The sequence below is a fragment of the Abramis brama genome (assembly GCF_963993115.1).
Source record: "Abramis brama genome assembly, chromosome: 13".
NCBI classification, from domain to species: Eukaryota; Metazoa; Chordata; class Actinopteri; order Cypriniformes; family Leuciscidae; genus Abramis; species Abramis brama.
The window spans coordinates 25975532-26002895 of NC_139975.1; the positions used below are offsets into that span (position 1 = coordinate 25975532).

A 27364-nucleotide genomic window follows, 5' to 3' on the forward strand; every position below is an offset into this window, starting at 1 on the left:
CAAATCTGGGGATTTCACAACATGAACTCTGAATTCAAAGGCAAGAGTCTGAAATGCATGCAAGGACAGAGTCCAAATAGTCATAGTTTGTGCTCAGAGCGTGACAAATAATGGTACAAGGATCCTCACAGAAACCTTTCTGCTATTTTGCATTTCAATAATATCTCATTTCTTCTTTTTCAATTATCATTACTGTTGAAAACGGTTTTTGCTGCATGAATATCATATAATATTATGCTAAACAAGACATGTCTCTTTTTGTTAAATCTTATTCATTATGTGGCCAAAAATGAATGCATCAAACAAATAAAGAACATAGATCCGTTAAAGGAATAGTTCACTTAAAATGAAAATTCTGTCATCATTTACTCACCCTAAAGTTGTTTCAAACCTGTATGATTTTTTTTTCTTCTGCTGAACACAAAATAAGATATTTTGAAGAATGTCGATAATCAGACAGTTGATGGACCCCATTGACTTCCATAGTAGGAAAAAAAATACTATGGAAATCAGTGGGGTCCATCAACTGTTTTTTGTGTTCAACAGAAGAAAGAAACTCCTTTTTAAGTGAACTATTCCTTTAAGGTGTGTGGTATAGTGATATTCGCACAGTTTATGAGCCTGGCCTGTAATGGTCCTTCCACCACGAGGTGGCGCTGCAGTTCTGAAGACTCCGTCAGCTCAGCGCGCGGTAGAAGAAGAGAAGCTGCGCTGTTTCCGGGAGGTGTTTCGGCCGCTGGATGAAGCGCAACAGCTACATCCACAAAACCCATTTCACAATCAATAACACTCAAAATTAGGTAAGAAATGACCAAAACCTGCTTGGTTAGAGCGTTATTATATAATGCGCAGTGCGTTTTTAGCGCGAGAGTGTACCAGCGCCTTCATAGATCAGTGTTGTGCTCGGGGATTACACTGGCTCGCCGCAGTTTAACAATAAATATATTTTCTTACATTCGTGTTGCTGTATAATATATTAATGACGGCTACGAGTGTGTGTTATTGTGTCCCCTAACAATAACGTACCATTGTATCTTCTGAAATATCATGGAGTAACGTTACCATGTCAATTTATATAGTATATGATTGAGTACCACGGTATTTTTTAAGGTGTTATCATATTTTACCATTAGTAGCAGTGTAAGTTACCATGCTAAAATACTGAAGATTAGTACAGTTTGGTTTAAAGTTTAGCGCTACTTTAATACTACTATTACTTAGAACAATTAAAACGTTATTATTATTACATCTTAAATGTGCAGATACATCTATGTCAGACTCAGGCATATTTCATTTTAAATATTAGCATAATAAATGAATAAATATTTAATACAATCATAAATTAATAAATATTTAAAATAATATTACTGCTAATATTATGTTATGATGATAATAATAAGAAACAACCATTATAATTGTAATGCAACATGTATTGTATATAATAGCGATAATAATAATGACAACAACAATAATAATGTAAATTATTATTATTGTTTTATTAGCCTGTTGTTTAGAAACATAATTTAAGTCTTTGAACATTTCTTTTCCTGATTCCTTGATTCTCTTCATAAATTGTTTATTGTTTATGTTATCATTTTCTCCAATTATAATACAGATGCTCTGCACTTTATATTCTATAAGTACTTTTGTGATTTATGACTGTGTGTGGACTCTGATGGTGTCTTTTCCACAGTGAGGTGCGTGATGTCCGGTCAGAAGCGCCCCAGTGATCCCAGTAGCTCTGCCCCCCTCGGCGCTCCTCCAGAGAAGAAGAAGGGAGGTGAGGATGGAGAGGGAATGAGCACTGGATCAGGAGGAAGCACTGCTGTGGAAACCGTCATCAAACTGGGAGGAGGATCCAACCTGGTGAGAACCTCTTTTCTGGGATATCATTTGAGCATTCAATATATATATATATATGTGTGTGTAGTGTGTATATATATATAATGTATAAATGTGTATATATATAATGTATAAATGTCTTATATTTAATATTTAGATTTTGTCTTGAATCTGTGTGAATGTGTGACAGTGTTATGGAAAAATGAATTCCTAATTTGTTCACTTCTGGCTCCTGATTCTGGTCCCTACTGACACTGTTGTTCTTGCAGGAAGAACAAGATATAAAAGCCCTGCAGATCAAAAACAGGAAGTTGGGAGAATCCCTAGACCAAAGACAGGTAGATACATAACTCCTATATACAACCCTTTCATTATTTACGAAAAACATTATAAAAAAAAAAAAAAACATTGAACAGAGTATTACATCATAATTACAATACATTCCATTTCCTACTGAAAAGTGTGACACATGTATACATGCAAACATGGACTCTTCCTTCTGTGTTGATGTAGGTGATTGAGGATGAACTGAGAGAGAGAGTTGAGAGGTTGGAGACTCGTCAGGCGACAGATGATGCAAGTTTGTTGATTCTAAACAGATACTGGAACCAGGTAAAGTTTTTTGGGTTGTATTTACAGTCTATATAAGTTGAAATTATATTTCTCTCAAACGCCACCATTTTTTATTCCTGATTTTTGTTCCACCCTGCTTTTTCAGTTTGATGAAAATGTGCGATTAATTGTTCATCGCTATGACCAATCGGGGAGCGAGCCCGTGGAAAGCCAACCGCCGGAAGGGCGGAGCTTAAAACCTGGGACACCAGAACCAGATGGAGACTCGAACCAGGAGCGCGCAAAAGACAGAGGTACAAGATTTCACCCAAAAATTAAAATTCTGTCATTATTTACTCACCCTAAAGTTGTTTCAAACCTGTATGAGTTTCTTTCTTCTGTTGAACACAAAATAAGAAATTTGAAGAATGTCGGTAACCAAAACCCCTTGACTTCCATAGTATTTAAAAAAAAAAATATTTATATGTAAGTCAGTGGGTTCCATCTACTGTCTGAGTACAAACATTCTTCAAAATATCTGCTTTTGTGTTCAGCAGAAGAAAGAAACTCATACAGGTTTGGAACAACTTGAGGAAGAGTAAATTACAGAATTTTCATCTTTGTGTGAACTATCCCTTTAAATTGCAATACGTTTGTGTTTCAATTTTTACATGAAGCATAGTTTGAGCTTTCAAATTCTGTCAGTTTTGTAACAAAATTCAAACAATAAATGTGGTTGTGGTGCTGTTTAACGTGGCACGACAGCCATACAGTTGTGTGTGTGGCTTTTGTTGGAGCTGAACTTGAATTAACCTTTAAAAGCCTAACATTTGTATGATATTAAGCAGAAATTAATCATGTAATCGCCCCTGCTGTTACACATATCTGAATGATCATTTGTATTGTTCATGTCTTGAGCTCAAAATACCAGTAATTGTTTGAAATAAAATCCTTACTTAATCTGATGTGGATTCACATCTATCACAGAATGATCTATGTGCACACAATTGCACATTCATGTTCAATCACAGATTGAAGCTGAAATAAATGAATGTAAAACTAAATGTATCTTGCAGCCAGGGCTGTAGTACTCGAGTCTGGTCTTGGACTCGAGTCCGGACTCGAGACCGCTTTTCTATGGTCTCGGACTTGTCTCGGACTCGCTGCTATTCGGACTCGGACTTGTCTCGGTCTCGGCCACTGGTCTTGCCAAATATGGCTTTTGGTCTCGACCGAGTCCAGGTTTCTTTATTATGTTCCCAGTAATCACACATACGTCGCCGCGATATTAAAACAAAATATTATTGGAGGGAAAGTGAAACACTGGCCACCTAATAACTATGGGCATTTCGGCTCTTTTTCGTGAGCCGGCTCGTTTCACTCAGCTCACTGAAAGAGCCGGCTCTTTTGACTCATAAACGGCTCTTTAAAAAATAAATGTTTAAATAAACTCGCTTAAAGTCCACCGCTAGTGCAACGTGAATATTCATATTTTTAATTGTCCATAACACCCCGAAAACTAGCCTGCTTGCCTTGCACATCTAATTAATGGGCAAAGTTTTCCGACTTTTTTTCTTACCTTTCTTTCTTTGCCTCCACGACAGGGACGTGCGGTCAGGGTAGGCAGGGTAGGCAGAGCCTCACCAAAGGAAATGTTGACATTACATTTATTAATTCCAAGAACTTTATTAATTCACCATATTATGATTTATTTTATTCCAAATATTAATTTTTGTAACAAAAATTCTCAGGAATACACATATAATATACTCATTTTACCATTGTTTGCTCCTAAAACCATTGTTTCATGCAGGAAATTCAAGGCCATGGCCATTGAGGCAGAGGTTAGCAGTGCCTCTTTGGTCCATAGAACGTAGTTTACGTAGGTTTGCGCATGCGCAGTCAGTTCTCATGCTGTCTTGAATTATCAACATTGAGGCAGAGACCGAGCTTGCTTCATGTCACGTGATCCACTCACTCTCACTCAATCCGCGCTTCCCGATCTAGCGGCACCTAGCGTTGGCTGTCAACAGGCCTGGGGTGGGTAATTGGGAGAATTCCCAGTGGGCCGCTTCACTTTTGGGCCGGTCGAGGATTTTTTTTTTTTTCACATTTGTCACGTTAGTTACATTAGGCTACACACGTTCCGCATTCTGACACCGCAGCGCGCAGCCTCTGCATAGGTTGTACCATGTGAGGGAGTTCTCCCCTCCCCTCCTATTCACCTTATTTTCGAACGCGGAAGTAAATATGGGTCCAGTATCCGGTTTTTGTGCGGCACTTCCGTTTCTTCGCTTCCCTGGGCTAACTAGCCATATCAATCGCAAAGGATTATGCAGAATTGACAGAAAAATGTTACACATAACGTAGCAGATGAATACAACAAAGAACTAAAGCCCCGCCTCACCCAGTTCGGGTACCGGACCTGGTTGAAAACACTCATGCATCTAGCTGGCAGAGTGCCAAAACTTCGCCGGCGCCTTCAGCACCGCCCTAAACACGGTCGAGCCAGCGCTGGACTAATATATCTATGGAGGTATTTTGTCATGTCAAATGTATTAATAATGCCATCAGAATGCAACCAAAGCACAGGATAGCAATAAGTAGATGGCTATAAATAATTGTAAATCATACAAAATAAACGCCATGATCATGCCATTATGACTAGATTATTGGGTTACTATAATTTGTTTCTCCTTAGAGTTTTTATTGAGACTTCATAGCTCAGCCACTTTTCTGGTATCGGGTGGTCTTGTGTTCACGAAATGAAAAGAACAAACATACGGTCGTTTCGGTGGTTTCTTCAAATGTAAAGCTTTTAACCACAGGCGAAGGGTTTCCTCAGGACGGCGACACACTGGCTGCGTGCGTGTCCGTTTTTATTTCGGCTCCCATGTTAACAGGTTAGAGCTTGCACACTGCCTGCGTGACACGCACTCAGGCGCGGCTTGAGCCGCGCGGAAAACGCATGCATGCTAGAAATAGAATCGACGCCTATTTTTTCACGCGACACGCAAGCGTTTTGGAAGCGTTTCCAGACAAAATAGAATAGGAAAAGATATTTGTATGTCATTTTGAGATGAATACATATTAATAAATGACATTTTGATGTTTGAGAGTTTAGGTTTTGATAAATGCAGATATAAATGCAATTAAAAAAAATATTATTTTGATTTTCTAATATTGCACCTGTCAAGAACGAAATATTCTGTAGCCTATTTTGCCGTCAATACTGCCGACGTTGTCTTTGCTGCTATATATTTATGTTTAACATATAGGCCTTCCACAACTCTCTCCCCATATGTCGAATATATCACCAATGAGGCTTATCATAATGTCAACAGCAGCAGCGCCGCGTCAGACACGTTTCTGGTGTGCAAAGACATAGAAAACGCCACGCAACAGTTCCGTGGCGCTTTCTATGTTCCAGTGTGTCGCCAGTCGTAGGGCGCCTGATGATTAAAATGTCAATGATTTCGATGATTAAAACACTCCTGCTCCAAGTAAATCTTTCTTTTGTACCAGTTATTATGACAACCTCTAACTGCACAAACAATCCCGGTATTCCTTGAAGTCATAACGATGAGTTAGTTGTTATGAATACTTGTTTGAATACTTGTTTGATTAACCGCTACGGTGAAAAGTGAGTTAGCTCGCCAGTGACCGGAAGTGCCTGACCGGAAGTCTCGCACAAAATACCGTCAACTGGTTGGGTCCATAGCCCGTCTATTCCAAAACGTTTATTCCAAAACGTTTTCTCAGGTAACGTTAACTACCGCCGGCGCCTACCGATAGCTGGGCCGGCCCGGTAGCTATGCGTCAGGGAGGATGGATGGGAGAAAGAGGCCAGGAGGTATGGAAGCTTGTTTCCGCCACATAATAAAACATTTTAAAAGATAATTGCGACTTTTTATCTCACAATTGCGAGTTTACATCTCGCAATTCTGTCATTATTTCTCAGAATTGCGTGAAATAAAGTCACAATTGCGTGTTATAAAGTCAGAATTGCGAGATAACAGTTATAAAGTCAGAATTGCGTGAAATAAAGTCGCAATTGCATGTTATAAAGTCAGAATTGCAAGATATAAAGTCAGAATTGTGTGAAATAAAGTCGCAATTGCTTCTTATAAAGTCTAAGTGAATTATTATTTAACCTTTACATTATTTGTTGAACCATGGCATTAATACAAACTACACAATAGTGACTAGGCTGCTTGTCGGTTCGCTGACACCGCGCCGCCTGCCTCTTACTGTGTCCCGCACAAAACATTTGTTTGTTGTATAAGTCATAAGATCAGGGGCGTAGAATTTAGTAGGGACGCTAGGGACGTGTCCCTACCAATATCCAGTGACACTGATATATCCTTAGCAATAATTTCGATCAAAACTTAAAATATATTTATATTGATGTCCCCGTCCCCATCAATTTCAAAATTAAACCTACGCCACTGCATAAGATAGATGTGTCCATTAATTTGATTATTAGATTTGATTGTGCATTAGCCTCACATATGACTGACTTTGCTGTATGCAGGCAGCGATGTGATGATGCCTGATATGAACTTGGGTTGCTACATTAATTGAATGAATATATGCCACATTGATAGGTCACAGCCTACCCATGACAAGATTTCACCGCACGTTACTGCTCCACGAGTGGTAGGCACAATGACTGGCTGTTTTAAAATATAGCTAATATCGAAACAAAATAACCCAGCTCATAACTTGCAGGTTTGCTTAGTGGCAAACTTTTTTCATTTGATTGCTTCAGCCACCCGCCCGAATTTAATTAAAATATTATTTTTTTGTCACGTCATCCGCCTGATCCGCGGTTTATCCGCATCTCTTGTGTGTGTGTGTGTGTGTCTGTGAGTTGGCTCGGTCCTCCCTCATGCAGTTTAATTGGTTGACATCGCGTGTATGATTGACAGGAACAGAATGTAAGGCTGATCAGACAGTCAAAACGAATGTGTAGTGCTCCTTTAGGCCTATATAATTATAATTTTTTTGTTGTTCTTTGAATTAGTCAATTATTTTAAATAAAATTAAAATTATTAATTATTTCATTATTACATAATGATTTAATTTCTATAGGCTAGCCTATATTTTTTTAGCAGACTTTTTTTTTCCTGTCCTGGACTCGGTCTTGACTCGGACTCGAACCTCTTTGGACTCGGTCTTGACTCGGACTCGAACCTCTTTGGACTCGGTCTTGACTCGGACTCGAACCTCTTTGGACTCGGTCTTGACTTGGACTCGACTAGTCCTGGTCTTGGACTTGTCTTGGACTCGACAAAGGTGGTCTTGACTACAGCCCTACTTGCAGCACAGGCTGAAGTCAGTATGTACGATGATTTGAGACAAATATAATGTAAATGTAGTATAAAACTGTAAATGGCGCTCTGGATTTTGAACAGGGTCCTGAATTTTAAAGACGTGGCGTTGCGCTTCTCGTCGGATGTGCAAGCCCTTTTAGGCATGCTAATCACTTTCTTACTAAATATATTTAATACTAAAACCAAAATGTGATGTTCGACTTTCCCAAGGCCCTCTACTCTTCCCTGTTGAACCCGCAAGCTTGACTTGAATTTGAATTTGCTGTTCTGAATGTCTTCTTCATCTTGAAAACTTGAAGCTGTATTCTTAAAAACTGGATATTTATCCAGTTTAAATTCATGTACAATTTAAATTAATTTGAGCGTAATTAAATGAAAACAAATAAATGTAGTAATTGATTTTTAAATAGACTTTATCTTCGCTCTTGGTTTTCATTTTTGAAAAAAAAAAATGAAAAAAAGAAAAAATAATAATTTTGATGCATCACTACATTCTTGAGTTTGATTGTCACGCTCAGTGTTTTGCTTAGGGTGTATCAACACCTAAAGTTTAGGCTTGTGGCTTCAGACAAGACCGCAGTCCGTTTAAAAAATATATTTAAGTCGGCATGAAACAGAAGTTATAATAGTCTTTCCTTCCCTATTGTGACGTATGTATATCCGAGTGAAACGGCTTTTCCAACAAGAACATATGAAGGGCGGGGCTTGATTTTGTCCATGGGGAATTGGTTGGATGGTTGTGGTTTGCTATTGGTGGATCTGATGTGAGTGACAGGTTGTCCCGCCCTCACGCCAGTAAACACGTCATCAGAGAAGAGAAGAGATGTCGCTGCAAGAGAGGGGAAGTTATTCTGATAAAAGATTATGAGGACACATTCATTTGAAAAAATAAATAAAAAATTCATTCACAGATATTATTTATAATAAATAGTGCAATATTCCATAAGATTTCATGGTGATCATTACACTATAACAGCAACTTAGAGTTTCATGGTGTTTGAATTTAATATTGCAGTTAATTCCCATTCTCTCTGTTCTTTGAAGGCCAGATCTGTCTTTTCTTAGGGTCTAGTCTCGCCTCTAACCCTGATGTAAACCTGTTCCTCTTGTGATGTTTCACACAGGTCAACAGGGGGAGGGAGTGAGCTCTTTTCTGGCCACGCTGGCCAGCAGCAGCAGTGAGGAGATCGACACGGAGCTGCAGGAGCGAGTGGAGTCCAGCTGCAAACAGGCCAGTCGTGTGGTGGAGATCTACGAGAACCTGAAGAACACGGTCGATCAACTGAAGAAGGACGTGGAGTCCGGAACGGGTGAGACCAACTCTAAGCAGCTCAACATCTCTTGTTGATCAATCCAGCAAATTAACTAAGTTTATATCTACTGTCTGTATTTAATGTGTGTATTCATGTGACTTCCTTCAGGTGGCAGTCTCTGGGACGCCGCTGTCCGCCTCAACACCCTCCTGACCAATGAGAATGAACGTCTCCGCCAACTGACCAACAGCCTCCAGCAGAAGCATAGTCACATGACCAGTGAGGTTGGTGGTTGATTTGTTGACATGTTTATCTGTTAACCTTGTCGTATTGCTCATAACGCATGTGTGTGTGCGTTTAGTCTCGTTCTTTGGGCCGTGCGGCTAATCGTGCTGATAACAGGATCAGCGAGCTGCAGGGTCTCATTGAGGAGCTGCAGTGGGACATGGAGAAAATCAGACGGAGGGAGAATCGCCTCAACACACACCTCGCAGAGGTGCTGGAAAGGGTAAGGGGTTTTTGCCCAACAGTCAACATGAAATCAAAATGGACACTACTTACTATCTTAAGGCCCTGATATACTTTAAGCACAATCAAAGAAGAACTGGTGTGGCGTCATTTCGAACAAAAATAAGTTTTTTATTGTATTACTGCTGCACAGGTATATCAAACTTCCTTTTATCCCTAAGCGTAGAATGAAAAATAACTTTTTACACTGAGTATATCGGGGCCTTTAAAGTCAGCGTTAAATGAAAATGTATTTTTTTTAAAGAAAAAAATAATTATCTAATTTTTTTTTTTTCTATCGTAACCAATGTTCCCTGTAATTTTTTTCTTGCCTCTGGTATTGAGCTATTTGTTCTGCAAACATGACGGTATTCTTTCCGCAACTGATTTGGCTTACTGCCGCTCACACACAATCATTCTCTTTTTATGAAACCTGTAGACCGCTGGTTATAACTACACAAGCTCTTTAGCGGTTGACCAGAGCGCTACAATTATTTCTCATTCAAACTATTATCAAATGGATTTCCCCGCACATTTCGCATCTGTCTATTTATTCTTTCTGTGCGGCATCAGAAGTGCGCAGCTTAGAGGGAACACTGATCATGACTGGATCTTCTGCTGAAAGGACGTATGCAGGACTTCTCCAATCATTTAGTTTGCTGAAGCCCTGCCCCTTTCTTACAGTCAGCTTCAGCTCACATTCAGATCTGTCTCCAGCCAATCAACAATCAATGCAGAGAACTGAGTCCCGCCCTACAAGTTTATCTTTTTCGATAATTCATTACACTCAGATGTTACAATACAGAAGAAAAGATCTGTTGCTACTTTCATTTCAAACACGTTCTTGGTCTTTTTGAGTGATTGATTATCGCATGTTATTCTTATGATTTTTTAATAAAAATGAACTTTTTAAGCCAAAATTAACTTAAATAAATAGCCAAAGAACTTTTTAGTCTTCCATTTAGGCTACTGCTGTGTATAATACAGCCTTTCTTTGGTTACCAGCATTTTAATATCAGTTAACAGTAGTAATGCAATAAGGTTTACCGCAATAATAGCAAATGACAATGGATTTTAAAAAAGGCACTGGGATATGTCAAGATGTTATGTCAAATGTCAAAACATACTGACTCCGACAGACATTTGTGATAGTAAACCCAAGATATAGTGTTGTTATTGTTTTACAATGTGGCAGACCTGATATTGTGCTCTTCCATCATAACCAGGTGAACAGCAAAGGTTATAAGGTGTGTGGCGAAGCCAGCAGTGTATGTGGAACCATCACGATCAACAAAAGAAAGGTAAATGACTAGTCATGTCCTGTGAACAGTTGGTGTCAATGTTTCTTATTGAACCTCACTGTAAACATGAAGTAAGCAGGTATTTGCATTTTTGCACACTGTAGAATCCTTCAAATGAGCATTAGGCTGGTTTAGTCCTCTAGCAGAAGCATCATGTATAGGGACGTCCCGCTTGACGTCACGCCACTTGGAGCAGCCATCTTGACGGAATAGAAAATGCTAAACCGCCGGTGATACTACAACTCATCGCGAAATATTCCTATCATGCCCGAGCGATGCTGTGCAGTTGGATGCGATCGGATACGTGATCATACAAAAGGAATATCTTTCAGGACACAGGACCTTATTACAGAATGTAGGGCCTAATTATTTGAACGCGTTACCACCGCATTAGCACCAAAAACATTTTTATTTTTTTATTTTAGAGAATAATTGCACAACCTATTCGATATTCTATAGTAATTCTATAATTAAATAAACTAATCGAATATTCAAAAATCGTGACTCATCTCTGCATGTAATCTCTTGTTTTTTCCCCCAAATCTTCACTCACGTCTCGATTTTCGAAGGGAATTATAAACGTTTCTTCCTAGGTTCGCTTTATTTAGGCCTATTCATATTCTTTACTGTGGTAAAGTAGAAAAACGTTATAGGACAGATAGCCTACATTTTTACTTGCACGTTAGATTCATTTTAACAGTTTGTGCTTGTTATTATTAGACATGTAAGGCACATCAAGTTTATTTGTAAAGCGTGTTTCACACGCGCGGGTGATTTTTATGTTTGCTTTCTCTGGCAGCGCAATATCAAACATAGCTTAAATGTCTTGCCCTTGTGGAAAACATGAAGATATCAGAAAATAGATCGATGGTCTCTTTCCTCCTCGTGTCCCACATCCCTCTCAAAGCGCAGAGCGGTAGGCTTCATGTGAATACGCGTCTTTGTGTGGAATTTATTAAACAAACTTTTTTTTGAATAGATTTAACTTTTATTATATTATTTAAGTTTCCAATATTTACTGATATTTATTTCAATGCTTTACAGGCTTTAGTGTGTTGCTTCTTTGACGGAATTGCTCAAATAAACACTTTTTTTCTCAAATAAACACTACATTTTTATTTAAATTTTCAAAACAACCCCCCAACCACCGCAATGGTAAAAAAACTGCCACCGTCACAGCCCTATAACCCGAAAGTAAAACAGATAATTTTATAATTAGCCTAATAGATCCATTGCCGCTGAGTAGCTGACGGATGTATTCCGTCAAAATGGCTGACACGCGGCTAGCGGTCACGTGACTGGGAGATCCCTATATCAATTGTTGTTTTCAATTCTAGCCATTTTATACTATAATTGAAAAATTTGTGGTCGGTAAGATTTTTTAAATGTTTTTTAATAAGTATTTTATACTCACCAAGGATGCATTAATTTGAACACAAATACAGTAAAAGTAATTTAACATAACTTTTCTATTTTTACTCCAGTCTTCAGTGATCCTTCAGAAATCAGTTTTATATGCTGATTTGATGGTTTTTTATTATTATTATCAATGTTGAAAACAGTTGTGCTGCTTCATATTTTTGTGGAAACTGTGATACATTTTATTTAGGATTCTTTGAAGAATAGAAAGTTCAAAAGAACAGAATTTATTTGAAATAGATTTTTTTGTGTAAAATTATAAAAATATTTATCAATTTAGTGCATCCTTGCTGAATATTTTTTTTTTACAAAATCACCCCAAACTTTTGAACGGTAGTGTATCTTTAATATTTTCTGACTTGCTCAACCATATATTGATGACATTGGCAGGTTTTTGTTAAATGTTTTTGCTATACAATAGAAGGTTATATAAATGTTGAATATGTCGTTATATAAATATTGTTTGTGTTATGGTTCCTGAATGCTGTCTTCATAATAAAGGTTGAATCAGTTAAATCCTTTCTCATCTGTTGTTAGTTTGAGGAGATGGACAGTGAGTTGGAGGAGAACAGGGAGCTGGCGGAGAACCGGCTCAGTGAGCTCCAGAAACTCCAGCAGGACCTGCAGACAGTTTACCAGGAGAACACTAACATGAAGGTAAAGCCCTCGAGACCACATACACCATTAACTTGTTAGATTAATCTTATGTTTATTGTGAGACCTCCTGTTCAGGCAATACCTGATTAAATCTGATAGTCAGAGGCAATCAACTGTTCAGCTCTTTGGAGTGGAAAATTAAAACCCCACACTTTTATATCTTGTCCTCGAAAGAAAGCTTCTTATCATGTAACACTTGAAGACAGATACTCTGGAACAGAGAAAACACTCCTTTAGTAATGGTGGAATTGAATTTATCTCTGAACAAAAATAATTATAGAATATATTAACAAAACTATATATTACCTTTGTGAATGTAAAAGGTCTGCAAATCTTTAAAGATCAAAGTGGATGATAAATGGAGTTTGTCTCTCATAAACATTTTGTGGTATCAGTAATGATAATAATCACAGGTTTCTGTGTTTTATGTTTTTCTAAACATTCTTAGGGCATTTTTACACTTGCTATATTTGAAGCATTTGCTTCAGAAGCTGGCACGTTTTCTCTCTTAGTTCAGTTCATTAAGGCAAATACAGGGTTTTTCCTGGCTGAGGCAGAGGTGGTAAAATCCTAATAATGTATTTGAATAATAAGATAATTAAATTTGTATTTTTTTGTAGATCATCATAGCCTAATGTGTTTCCCACATTATTTTTGTGGGTGGAGCCTGGTACCTCTAGGGGGGTCCGGGGGCATGCCCCCCCGGAAGAAAATGTTGTACATTTTAAAGATAAATTCATTAATCTGGTGCACTTTGAGTCACCCGAATCCACTGTTAAAAATAAATAATCCACCAGCAAACCATATTCTTTGATTTAGATATCTGCATCTGATCATCACATTACAATTATTCAAATTCTCAGTGTTAAGCATGATAATATGGTAACATATCACACTGAAGTAGGCTGATTTAAAATGAACATTTATGTAAAATAAAAGTTCTTCTTTTGGCAAAATTACATTTCCTTAATAGCCTAAACAGAGGCTTTACTACCTTCAAGCTTAAATTGTCAATGTTTCATTACATCACTGTTTGAAAACACTTAGAATCATTTTTTGTACCTTTATAAAGGGCATTTTCCCCCTAATTTTATTAAATGTATGCTCCATCTTTCATTTCAAATTCTTAAATTTGATCAATATATTCAATTAAAATAAGGCTGTTAACAGTCAAATTAAATAATTTACATTGAATTTTTTTTTGAATATACAAATAAGGAATGTTGAAAAGAATGAAACTTTATGAAACTAAACCGCCAGTAGGAGGCGGCAGGCGACCGTCTTAATGAGCGAGTCATTGAGTCATTCATTCATTCATTCAAACGATTCGTTCAAACGGCTGATTTATTCAGAATGAGGCAGTTTATAAATAGGTTATTGAATCTTTGACTCAACCAATTCGTTCAAAATGCTGAATCGTTCAGTAATGCAACAAGTGTTGCTGTGAGATGTGCGATGGTTCTGCTGTGATGTTTGTTTGGAACTATTTTCGCTGCTGAAACAGAATAAAAACAGTCATTGCGTCTAAAATGTAAGTAACTTAATTTTGTAACTCACCTGAGCGAGGTCGTCTCGGCCCACTTGAAAATGACATCTGGAGCATTTGGTGGTAAGAAAGCAAGCCAACCCAATGGACCAACGAACCAAGCATTATCAAAATTCATAATGGGAAATGCGTTATGTAAAAAACTGCAGTGTTTGCTGTGAGGTTCACAGTGTGAGTGGAATATAAACAGGTGCACTCAGAACAATGAGACGACAGTTTTACTCCCATGTGACTCGCATAAACACATTTTAGTAAGCTTTGAAATGCTGCCTTGTGAAAGCAATTCGAAACAAGGAGAAAAGGCAACATTGTAACAACATTGTCTCAGTTTTGGAACAAAGCAAATGATCTACAGGTCTGAATACACCCACCGTCAAATAAACAGCATGCAAATATACAAAAAGAGCTGATTTTATAGACCAGTTCACCATACACTACCATAATTTTTTTTTAAATCTAATAATATTAATACACTACCATCATTTTTTTTTTATCTAAATAATGCCCATTAAATATCAAAGAATCCTGAAAATGTTGTATCACTGTTTCCACAGAAATATGATCCTGCTTGTGCTTTCAAACGCTCCCTCTCCTGTTTTTTAAAACACTTTCAAACACTTCCGTGTGCTCTCAAACGCTCCTGTGCGCTGATCATTGTAGCCAATCACAGATGAGCGCATGAACACAATGGCCAATCAGGTGTTTACGATTCCACTCAATAGCACTCAGTGTCACAATTTTAAAATTCTGTACTTTTTGACAACTATATTCAAATAAAAAAACAATATTACTGTTTTACTGTCTTACTGAGGCTTCTTTCAAAAACATTTAAAAAATCTTAGCCTTAAACTTTTGAATGGTAGTGCACTACTGAATATTGTTGTTAGTCACTTAAGGGGCTTTCGCACCGGATGAACCTTTTCACAGTTCCTAGAACTATTGGCGGAAGTACCCGGATTTAGGGCATGTTCGCACCACAGGAACTAGGAACGATTTTAGTTCTAGGAACTCTATTCTGAAGTAGGAGCTAAATTAGTTCCTCCAAATAGAGTCTAAACCAGCACTATAGGAACTACCCGTGACGTTAGTGTTCGCTGACTGGCCGAACGCACGCGGAACACCAGCATTTTGGTGTTCCGCCATTTAAAAAAAAATCTTTGTAAACACACGGATTATAGCCTATATATTTACTCTACAACTAACTCTACGAACATGGAAAACAGTGATAGATGGGCCGCTTAACCTTTACGCTAAGGAGAAAATCCAACATAACTTTGAGGGGACCAAGAGAAACATGATTATGTATTTCTGCTCAGCTAGCAACACTGGACGTCAACCACACAGCATACGCTAATAACCTTTCATCACTGTCTCCTTTCTATTTATAACAGTTCTATATAATAACGTATTAGACAGATCGTAAACTATTGAACACGGAGAATGCTAGCACTGTGTGCTCAGGCTCTGGCTGGCGTTCTCTGCGTCGTCAAAATAAGTCACAACAACAAGCACGGCTTATGTCACTTCAGAGTTCCTACTGCCGGTGCAACCAGGAAAACGTTCCTACGGGAACCATTAGTTCTCAGGGAACCACCCTGGTGGCTAGTTCCTAGAACTACCCGGTGTGAAAGCCTCTTTAGATTGACTAACAGGACGTGCGTGGTTCTCTCTCTCTGTCAGGTGGAGTTGTTGTCCAGGGCCGAGGAGGTTGCCAGAGAGAGCGCTGAGTATCGCTGTCTGCAATCTCAGTTCTCTGTGCTTTATAATGAATCACTGGTGCTGAAATCTCAGCTGGACGAGACCAAAGCACGGCTCAACACGACCAGGACCGCCCGCCTGCGCCAGCTGGACCACATGGAGGTACGTGGGGTGATGATGTGAATGAACTGGGAATTAAATGATGTTGAGGTTGGATGGCTGTACATCTCCTGATTCAGTGATGGATCACAATCTGTGGATGTTACGGTCATTGAAGCATGAGTGGAACGATGATTTATGCGTGTTATTTCAGAACGACGAGGTGTCCTTGCAGCGTAAGGTCCGCACTGAAGTGATTCAGTTGGAAGACACGTTAGCACAGGTGCGCAAGGAGTACGAGATGCTCAGGATCGAGTTTGAGCAGACATTAGCTGCTAATGAACAAGCAGGTAACATTCTGTTGCTCTCTTTACAATGATGTGCTCATGTTTGTCTCTTTGTTAAGATCAGCCTTTGAAGTGAGTCTATAGTGCCTTCTCGTTCTTTCTCAGGTCCTATAAACCGTGAGATGAGACATTTGATCAGTACGCTGCAGAATCATAACCAGCAGATGAAGGGAGAGGTGGTCAAATATAAACTCAGACTGAGAGAGGCTCAGCAAGAGCACAACCAGGCGAGAACACAAACTTATTGCCTCTGAAATAAAACAAGTGTTAGAAGCAAATATTTACTCTTATAGAAAATAAGTGGTTGCTGAAGTTTCTGTCATCTCTTTTAGCTCCGTGTTGCCAAAGGTAATGCTGCTGTCCAATCACAGTCGAGCACAGAGATGGATGTGAAGGAAGAGTCCGCCTCCCCGCTTACACCTGCCCCGACGGGGGACGTCACTGTGAAGACTGAACCAGATAGCGGCTCCGCCACACCCAGCACAACTGGTACACACTGCGTTTTTAATCTTTAACTGGGGGTGTTTGCTGAGGTATTAAACTATGTATTAAACTTCTGTGTGTATTTCGTCCTGCACCATTTGTGTTACGGATATGAGTAATACCTCAAATTGTTTGGCTTGTTCGGGTGAGGTGTGTTGTTACTTTTCTAAATGATCAAAATAAGATTTTGACATGGCTGACAATATGAATATTGTAATGTTATGTAGGGCTGCACGATATATCGAAATTGATGTCTCTAACGCAAGCCGCAGGGTTATTAAAGTAAACTAAAACTAAAAACATAAAAGAGCTGTCACTTGAAATAAAACTAATTTTAACTGAAATAAGTTGAATGTAAAAAAAAAAAAACTAAACTTTTTTTAATTTCAGAAAGTTTCTAAGACAACATTTCTAATTTCTAGTTTAAGTTGATGTAGTAAAATAACTAAAACTGAATTAATAATAAAATCTATATAGACATATTTAAAAAAAAAAATGAATACAATGACAAACAATAAAATTAATACTTTAAAATGAAAATATAAAGATAAAGGCTAAATATTGGTAAAAAAAAAAATATCGATTTGCATTATCGATTCTTAAATCCTAAGAATCGTCCAGTCTATGCTGATTTCAGTTGATGAATGAACAAAGCTTCGTAGCTCGCCTCCCATCCAATAAATCGCAATAAGCTTTGTGCTTTATTACTTTTGATTTGAAACAGTTTGATTTCAAATTCGGTTCATTTTATTATGAAATTCAAACAATAAATATAATTTTAGTGCTCCTTAAATGTGTCGCCTCAGTTCAAGCGACATGTGAATTGATCATCTCTTCCTCTTTACTACTAGTTACAGCACGAAATAAACATGAATGAACATCAGATGGTGTGTTGAAAGATAAAGTACATACTAAAATCCGTATCTTGTCTCATGTCAATCACACGTTTTATTGAAAAGAAAAAACAACAACAAATAAAACAGTATGTAAACAATGTTACATTTACCTCAGAAAATGTAACATTGTCCAAATGTCCAAAACTCGTTAGTCAGCAAGAAAAAATAAATCTAGACAGGAGCATTTTGCTAAATATACTATGCACTATATTCATGATACATTTTACTGTTGTTCAATATTTAATGTATGTTGTAATGTAATTAAATCTGTAAATTTATGACACCCACCATTTAAATGTTTATATTTTAAACAACGAATTGCAGTACAAATTAAATTATTATAATAAATTAATATGTAATGAAGCTAGTATTATAACTTTATTATTATAAAAACTTCCTTAAGTGTTTGTATACAAATCAGTTAATTTTAACCTTCAATATTATAATTATGTAGTCCTTGTATAGTTTACTGCATTAGTTGAGAAAATTTGCCATGTACTGTATCTGATATATATCCACATTGAATTTAATTTAATCTGAATCGAATAGCAAGCTTGTGAATCGATTGTGAAATTTGTGTCAATAACCAGCCCTCATAAAAAATAAAATAGTACCCTCATGCTGTTTCAAACCTATAAGATTTTCATTTGTCTTCCAAACACAAATGAAGATATTTTTGATGAAACCTGAGAGATTTCTGTCCCTCCATTTAAAGTCCAAACGTAAAAAAGGCCATCAAGGCATCATACAAATAATCATTTAAGGAATTTAATCCAAGTCTTATGAAGAGACATGGTCACTTTATATGAGCTGAGTTACTGATCAACGCACATACTTGTAGTAAATGCAGACAATCAAATGTATGTGCGTGTGTGATGTGCGAGAATGACATGAGGGTGAGTAAATGAAGACAGAGTTGTTGAAGTTATGAAATGTTGAAAGTTTGGGAATAGTCATTTTGACATGCTTTGCGATTAGAACTGTGATTGATTGCACTGACCATTGATTGCATATGAAGCTCATCCTCCTCAAACTCATCCGAGCTCCTCAAACTGAAAACACAAAAATAATTTAAATCAACATTTTTAGTAGTAGTACGATGATTCAAAACATTTTAGATGGTTTACTATCATGTAAGTGCATTAACAGAGGGAACGACAGGACATAGTGAGCACCAGCTTGTCTGTGTAAAAAAGATTAACGAATGGTTGCATTGAAATTGCGAGTGTGCTGTGTAAGAAAAAGAGTAATACATTAAGGTAGGGTAGGAAATGTGTCTTGTAAAAACTGTGTTATACTGGTTGAAACTCTCTTCACATCCTGACAGAAATCAATAATAGAAGTGGTTTAAATATTAAAACGTGCATATATCTTCTCAATCTCAGGACCAAAGAATGTTCGTGCAAACATTGCATACAGTCCTAATACGAGGATATGATGTCCTTACCTGCCTGTCAGCATATGTATTTCCATACCTCTGCTCACTTGCTCACGCAGACGTCACACGTCATCAGCGTGTTCAGTGAGGCGATGCAGAGTTGTAGACAGACGTTAGTCACCGAGCATCGCAAACAAACAGCAGCCACCTTTTACAGTTCCTCCTGAACCAAAACAACGAGTGAATGCTGCGTTCATGCCATGTCGCAACCGTAATTACAAGATGGCGTCCAGTGACGTTCTACCTGGAACTCTTACTGTCCTCAAAGTTGGATTTATGCGTTCCTTTGTCAACACTATCAACACTGAAATTAATCTGCACCAGTAAAAAAGGGCCTACATTATTTTAAATATGTAGTCAGTGACAGTGTGCAAGCATACGAGTCTAACATAATTCTGTATTTTCAGTTGTGTGTACATTTTTGTTAACTTTTTATATAACCCGCATTCTAGCACTTGTATATGATATATTTCCCCTTCAGGTGCAACGGTTAAGACTGAACCAGGTACGGACACGGAGACCGCGGTGAAAGAGGAGGAAAAAGAAAAGGAGAAGGAAAAGGAGAAAGAAAAAGACAAGGAAAAAGAGAAGGAACAGAGAGAAAGAGAGAGGGTGACTCGTGGGAGTACTGGAGGCATAGCGGTGAAAGAAGAAAGGGAGAAAGCCAGCACTAGCAGCAGCCAATCAGAAGACCTAGCAGTTGAACGATGCGCTGTGATTGGAGGACCTAAACGCAAGGAGGTGGAGCAGCTAAAAATAGTGCGGGTGGAGCTCAAGTAAGTCATTCTTCTCAAAACGATGATTGTAATAATGAAAATTACTTACATTTACATTTATTCATTTAGCAGACATAGTTTTTTTCAAAGCGACTTACAAATGAGAACAATAGAAGCAGTTAAACTAACAACAGGACAACAATATGCAAGTGCCTAGACCCTTCCCAGTTTAATCTAATGCAGTATGTGTACGATAGACAACTACAAAATGGATTTTAATAGGCCTGTTGATGGTAATTGAATGTGATTTACTGCTTTACTGGTTTACTGCTTGCTTTATACTCGCCTGAAATGTCGTTATTGAATACAGCTGGACACGCCTCACTAGCTAAACTGTTTACCTACGTGACTAAACGCGAACAAATGAGACTTCACCAATGAGATTTCAGCTCGTGAGCACAGTAAACAAACACTGCTTCCTAGTAACTACAACTGCACTTTAAATCAAATGAGAAAAAGATACAAAACACTTACAGTTACTGTTGCTTGACTGCTTCTTTCTGATTTGCAATTCCGAAGTCCAAAGACTTGGGAATTGCATGATAATAATGATAATAGGGAAGCTGATGGTAATGATGCGATTATGAAACAGGAAAGCCCAAGAGTCCCAGAGGGAGATGAAGCTGCTGTTGGACATGTACCGCTCGGCACCGAAAGAACAGAGAGATAAAGTACAGCTGATGGCAGCGGAGAAGAAGGCGAAGTCAGAGGTACATAACCAAATACATAACTCAAATTGCAAATTGTTGGAAGCAAAGTGGAATATCAGATTCATCAATGAAAAGATCAAGAGATTAATAGTTTATCAGAACAGTTCAGTGTTAAAATGATTATGTGCATGTTTGTGCAGGCCGAGGAGCTCCGTCAGCGGTTGCGAGAGTTGGAGGAGAGAGAGAGGAGAGAAGGAAAGAAGATGGCCGACGAAGAGGCCCTGAGAAAGATCCGCTCAGTGGAGGAGCAGATCGATATACTCAATAAGAAACTCTCTCTTGCTAAGCAGGTAAAGCTCAGATTTACACAAATATATGAGACTGACATTGAGTAATGAATGACAAACTTTCTTCTGGAAAAGTCTGAATCGGTCTCTCTGTCTCTCAGGAGGAAGATGCTTTGCTGAGTGAAATGGATGTTACTGGCCAGGCGTTCGAAGACATGCAGGAGCAGAACATTCGTCTGATGCAGCAGCTCAGAGAGAAAGATGATGCCAACTTCAAACTCATGAGCGAACGCATCAAATCCAACCAGATCCATAAACTCCTCAAGGAAGAGAAAGAGGAGCTTGCTGACCAGCTGCTCACACTTAAAACACAGGTGGGTGGGCTTTTGAGATGGATTGTTATCATGTTGAATGAATTCTTGAGTGATTTGTTTGGGTTATGGCAGGGGTTTTCAAAGTCAAAAACAATGGGCCTCCCGTCTGACACCACGTGCATGATGCCCCACAGCCTAACCTAGTATTCAAGTTAGAAATACTAGTTTTATTAGGCTGCTGTCACTTTAAAAGGATCGTTTACCCAAAAATGAAAGTTCCTTCATCATTTCCTCACCCTTGTGTCTCACCCAAACCTGTAAGACTTTCGTTCATCTGAAATCTGAGATATCTGTCCCTCCACTGACCGTCATTCATATGGATTAGTTTTACAATCTTGGTATGAACTTTTTGAAGCCTCAAAGTGGTAGTCGTGTAGCTGTCAATGGAGGGAAAGAAATCTCTCAAATTTCATTAAAAAGATCTTCATTTGTGTTCCGAAGATGAACGAAAGTCTTACTGGTTTGGAACGACGTGAGGTTGAGTGATTAATGACAGAATTTTCATTTTTAAAACTAATGCACAGATCCAATTTACTCATCATATTTTTCTTTCTTTAACGGTTTACGTTCACTTAAGACATAAGCAACTGCGTTTACTTGAATTCTCGCCAAGACGAGCATTTTAATACAAGCACAATAAGCCACGAAACTCAATTTGCGATCACACGCTGTCTTATAAAGGGGGCTTTCTGTGCACATGCTTTGACTGCGTGCAGAAAGCCGCCTGTCATCTAACGAGCATCGAATTCAGTTCTCTTGCTCGGTTTATAGTGGTTTTTAATAACTTAAGTACGTTTCACCTTTTCACCCATTTTTCACTCTTAACGCGTCAGTAACTGTAAGCAGTTCTGCGCTGCATGGATACATTTACATACTGCAATATAAACAAGATAACAAAAACTTGTCGCCACATTCGCCAGGATATAGCCCTGCTCATCCACGCCTCCCCTGATGTGCCCTTGCGTGCCCCACACTTTGAAAACCCCTGGGTTATGGTGTTTTATTTTTATAATCTTCAGATCTTGCAATTGTTTGTTTTGGGAAGATGCATAGGTGTGTATAATGCAACTATGAAGTATAATTAGGGTGACCAGATTTCTCATGGTGGAATACGGGACAGGATGGACACGCTCCCCCTCGGTGTGTGTCATGAAACCACATTGAGTTATTTTTTCACAACTTACTTTGCATAACAAACTCTTTTTTTAAGATCCTTTTTAAATGTACACACACGCTTCTTTGACATCGCATCTGACTTAATCTTGTCTTCCGCATTCTCTGATATCCCGCCTTCACTTACTGCAAGTTAATCAATAACGAATTGTGAATATAAGTTAATTTTGTTCTCCAAAAATATAATATGACGAGATTGGCTACATCTTTGATTAGGCTATTCTCGTGTGACAGAAGACTACTACTCACTTTTATTATCACCTAGCAAAGAAAATTTAGGAAAGAAGAAATACGGCCAAAACTAAACACTAGACACTAAAAATAGAGCTGAAATACAGGACTGTCCCAAGGAAAACGGGACGTCTGATCACCCTAAGTTTAATGGACAGTCACACTAAGACCCTGTAACAAATGAGAAACATTCAGTTTCATGTTCTAGGCGTTCTGTTCTGAATAAATAATAAATATATATATTTTTTAATATATATAATCTACCAGTGACAGAAATAACTTTTTCCATTAAGGGCTGACATTTGCCCCATTATATGGATCTCCAGGGGCTTTTTTTTATATATTCTTTTTTTTTTTACATTTTATAAGGGCAAATGTTTAACCTCATTAAATGCATCCGTCATCTTTTATGTCAGATATTTACAATTAAATCAGTTGTTATAATAATAATAATAATAATAATAATAATAGGATTATAGGGATGTTACCAATCAAAATAAATCATTGTCAACAAAGTACATCTTTGCACTGCATAGTTTGAACAAATGATTCAATGACTGGTTTCATTACTTGTTTCACATTTGTGACCCTGGACCACAAAACCAGTCTTATGGGTAATTTTTTTAAAATTGAGATGTATACATCATCTGAAAGCTGAATACATAATCTTTCCATTGTTGTATGGTTTGTTAGGATAGGACAATATTTGGCCGAGATACAACTATTTGAAAATCTGGAATCTGAGGGTACAGAAAAATCAAAATATTGAGAAAATCGCCTTTAAAGTTGTCCATTTCTATTGGCGATAGTGCTGCATCCATTCACAAAAATAAATGTTTTATATATTTAAGGTGGGAAATTTACAAAATATCTTCAGGAACATGGTCTTTACTTAATATCCTAATGATTTTTGGCATAAAAGAAAAATCAATATTTTTGACCCATACAATGTTTTGTTGGCTATTGCCACAAATATACCCGTGCAACATAAGACTGGTTTTGTGATCCAGGGTCACATTTTTGAACTATTCTCTTGAATGAATGATTCAATGATAAATAGATTTTGTTAAGTCACTTGTCGCCATCTACTGGTGTAAATATGTAATTGATACAATCTTTAATTGAAGCAACAAGTTGCTTTCAAAAGGTGATTTACTCCATTTTGATCGCTGCAATAGAAATCAGTGTTTATATTTGAACTATTAACTTTTATCCCAGTACTTCTATGATAGTTTTAAATATTGTAACAGAAATAATGATACTGTGTAGTTAAAAAGCTGTTTCATACCTACACGACAACTGCTCTCTCTGGCTCAACGGCAGCACAAACGCAGATTTGATTGTTCGCTGTGACCTTATTACTTGTCAAAGGTTTAATAGACAGAAGAATCGTTGTCATTTATGAATAAGATCATGTGGGTCTTTGAATCGAGATTAATCTTGTAATGATTAATCACGCAGCTCTAGGGCTACATGATCTATTGTTTAAGCACTGACATCACATGATGTGCCATGTCAAGTAGGTAGAGATCGTAGTTGATCTGTGATCCATACGGACCAGGCCCCACGGATCAGAACGCATGTGATTCGCGGATTTGTTCACAAGGATACTCAGCAATACTTTTGCATGTATGTGTCCATTCAAGCACAAAAAGTCGAGAAACAGAACTGAACTCGATGTTCTGAATTGAGTTCTCTTTTGCGTCTTGCGCTTAAATGCTTTAAACTCGCTTGAGTGTTTAAACTGACAGGACTTAAATGATTTGCAACTGAGCAAAATGTAAAATGTCATTTTTGTGTGTTTCTCTTAGGTGGACGCTCAGCTGCAGGTGGTTCGGAAGCTAGAGGAGAAAGAGCGCTTGCTGCAGAGCACCATCAGCGCTGCGGAGAGGGAGCTGGGTCTACGCACACAGGCATTAGAGATGAACAAACGCAAGGTACATATAAAACATACAGTTGCAGATTACCTCACACAAATGCAGTTTGTGTACTTGGAACATCATAAATACTATGTGAAGAAAAGTAGCAAGTAAAATTGATTTTCTCTGAGGAGACAAGGGAGGCAGTGAGAATGAATGGGGAAAGACACTAGAGAGCTGGTCTATTGTGCTGATCACATGATAAATCCTGGCGTTCCGCATTCGCAAATCGGTTTGAATAAATAATGATGTTTAATGGGAAGACTATTTAAAAAGTAAGTAAACAACTCACCCACTTAAATATCACCACTTTGTTACAACACATTCAAACCTGAAATGACTTGGAAAACAGGATCTGTGAGGTTTTTTTTTTTTTAAAGTAAGCTTTACTTACTTTTTCACCAGTTTGGTGAAATTAAAGGAAGATTTCCATGTCTGTGACCATCATGACATATAGTGTTCACTGAGCTTTGCTGGAATGATTATCTGAAAATAAGTTGACTATTAAAAAGGACAGCTGAACTTCAGTTAAATATACATGAAATTTGTGTAGTTTAGTGCTTAAAGCACTAGCTTGTTGTGAAATATAATCGTAATAAATAGAGCATTAATTACATTTTAATTATTGTAAAACTATTATTGTATTGATTGTTTGTTAATGTTAATTTATTTAACCTGAAAAATCTGGGATAGTTCACACAAAGATGAAAATTCTGTCATCATTTACTCACCCTCAAATTGTTCCAAACCTGTATGAATTTCTTTCTTCTGCTGAACACAAAAGAAGATTAATTGAAGAATATGGGTAACCAAATAGTTGATGGACCCTTTTGACTTCCATAGTATTTTTCGTTCCATACTATGGAAGTCAATGGCCATTCTTCATAATAACTTCTTTTGTGTTCAGCAGAAGAAACTCATACAGGTTTGGAACAACTTGAGTAAACGATGACAGAATTTACATTTTTGGGTGAACATGAATTTACATTAGAAAACATTGAGGACTTTGGCGCCTCATTTCAGAACAGCACTGCACGCCACTGAAGTACGTCCATGAATTGTGTGTGTTTCAGGCGCAGGAGTCGGTGCTGCTCTCGGAGGAGGTGCGCACTCAGCTGGAGGGGGTGCAGCAGAGGTTGAGCGCGGTCAGAGAGGAGGTGGTTGAGAACAGCATTTCTCGAGAGAAAGAGTCTTTCAATGCCCGTCGTGCACAGGTGAGCAGACCGTGATGAACCCTTCTCTAGCTTAACGCCAGCTGTGCGTAATCAGAGGTTTAATAGTGTTGATCTATATACTGTTGTTCATCTGTGGATTGAACTGACCATTTTTTGTTTTAACCGTGATGTTTCTTCTATCTCATTAGGAGGACATTTCCAAACTGCGCAGGAAGATTGAGAAGGCCAAGAAACCGGCTGAGAATATTCGAAATGGAGATGAGATCCTGAATGAAGAAATAAACGATTACAAGGTCATTTTATGTTGTCCATTTGGATGGGGGACTAGAACTAGTTGTGTGTTCATAGCCTTTAAGGATCTGTTTTTTTCTTCTTCTGTTTTGCAGGCCCGATTGACGTGCCCATGCTGCAATTCGCGTGTAAAGGACGCCGTTTTGACTAAGTGCTTCCACGTTTTCTGTTTCGAGTGCGTGAAGACGCGCTACGACACCCGTCAGAGAAAGTGCCCGAAGTGCAATGCTGCATTTGGTGCCAATGATTTCCATCGCATCTACATTGGATGAGACTTATTCACGGTATCTGCCTCTGTTTGGTCCAGTTCCTCAACATGGGCGGAGCTTGTCCTGTAATGTTGGGCGCACATCAACAGTTTTACATTCCATTTGAAATTGCTTTTCAGAAAACAACCAACATGTTCAGTTGCATCGGTTTAGCAGAACCAACCTGGTCACATTCCACAGGTCTGTCTTGGCAAACATTTTTCACTCATAAAAGCTGCTGCTGCCGCTTGCTTTCAGGAGTGTCCTGAATGTTTGTTGACTTCCTTTGAGTTAATACTGCCTCAACCAGATCTCCCATTCCACCTCAACTTTACATGTACTACCCAGAGCCAATGTGAACCCATCAACATGAGTGAGCTTACAGACCTGTGATTGAAAACAAGCTGCCTTGTCGACTGTGCAGTCGTTCAGTTTGCTGAACAGCTGGTATTGCATTTTTGTACAGTCTGTTATGACTGCTTATAGTGATGGCTGTGCAACTGTTTCATTGAAATCCATTAAAATATTGAAATGTATTGACAATGTCTTTATGCTTTCTTATTAAAGTTATGGTAACACTTTATTTTGAGTTGAAGTAGTTACACGTTACTACATCTAATTAGTGATTTGGAACAGTAAATTATGCATAATTACAAGTAACTAAAACTAAACCAAACCCTAACTCTATAGTGAGTGCATGTAGTTAATATTACTTAGTTCTTATAGTAAGTACAATGTAACTGTGTCACCTTAAAATAAAGTGTAACCAAAGTTGTCACTAATATGTAATTTTGCTGATACTAAAAAAAAAACTTTTATAGTATGTTTACTTTGTGCAATGGTAATAGTTTATGAATCAACTCCTT

The 27364-nt window shown here is 38.0% G+C and overlaps 1 protein-coding gene across 2 annotated transcripts; it reads left to right on the forward strand.

Moving 5' to 3' along the window:
- Window positions 1-660: 660 nt before the first annotated feature.
- On the forward strand, window positions 661-27034 carry rnf20 (ring finger protein 20, E3 ubiquitin protein ligase). 2 transcript variants are annotated; one of them, XM_084133191.1, is made up of 22 exons: window positions 661-800; window positions 1694-1866; window positions 2112-2180; window positions 2356-2454; window positions 2561-2708; window positions 8855-9040; window positions 9152-9267; window positions 9345-9491; window positions 10717-10791; window positions 12748-12867; window positions 16094-16273; window positions 16425-16560; window positions 16642-16784; window positions 16890-17046; window positions 19856-20150; window positions 20743-20860; window positions 21001-21150; window positions 21249-21461; window positions 24677-24802; window positions 25858-25998; window positions 26148-26252; window positions 26346-27034. In XM_084133191.1, the coding sequence occupies exons 2-22, from the start codon at window positions 1705-1707 to the stop codon at window positions 26520-26522; spliced, it is 3063 nt and encodes a 1020-aa protein (XP_083989317.1). In that variant the 5' UTR covers window positions 661-800; window positions 1694-1704; the 3' UTR covers window positions 26523-27034. The 2 variants fall into 2 exon arrangements, with proteins under 2 accessions (XP_083989317.1, XP_083989318.1); XM_084133192.1 differs by having other exon boundaries at window positions 678-800; window positions 16663-16784.
- Window positions 27035-27364: the final 330 nt, after the last annotated feature.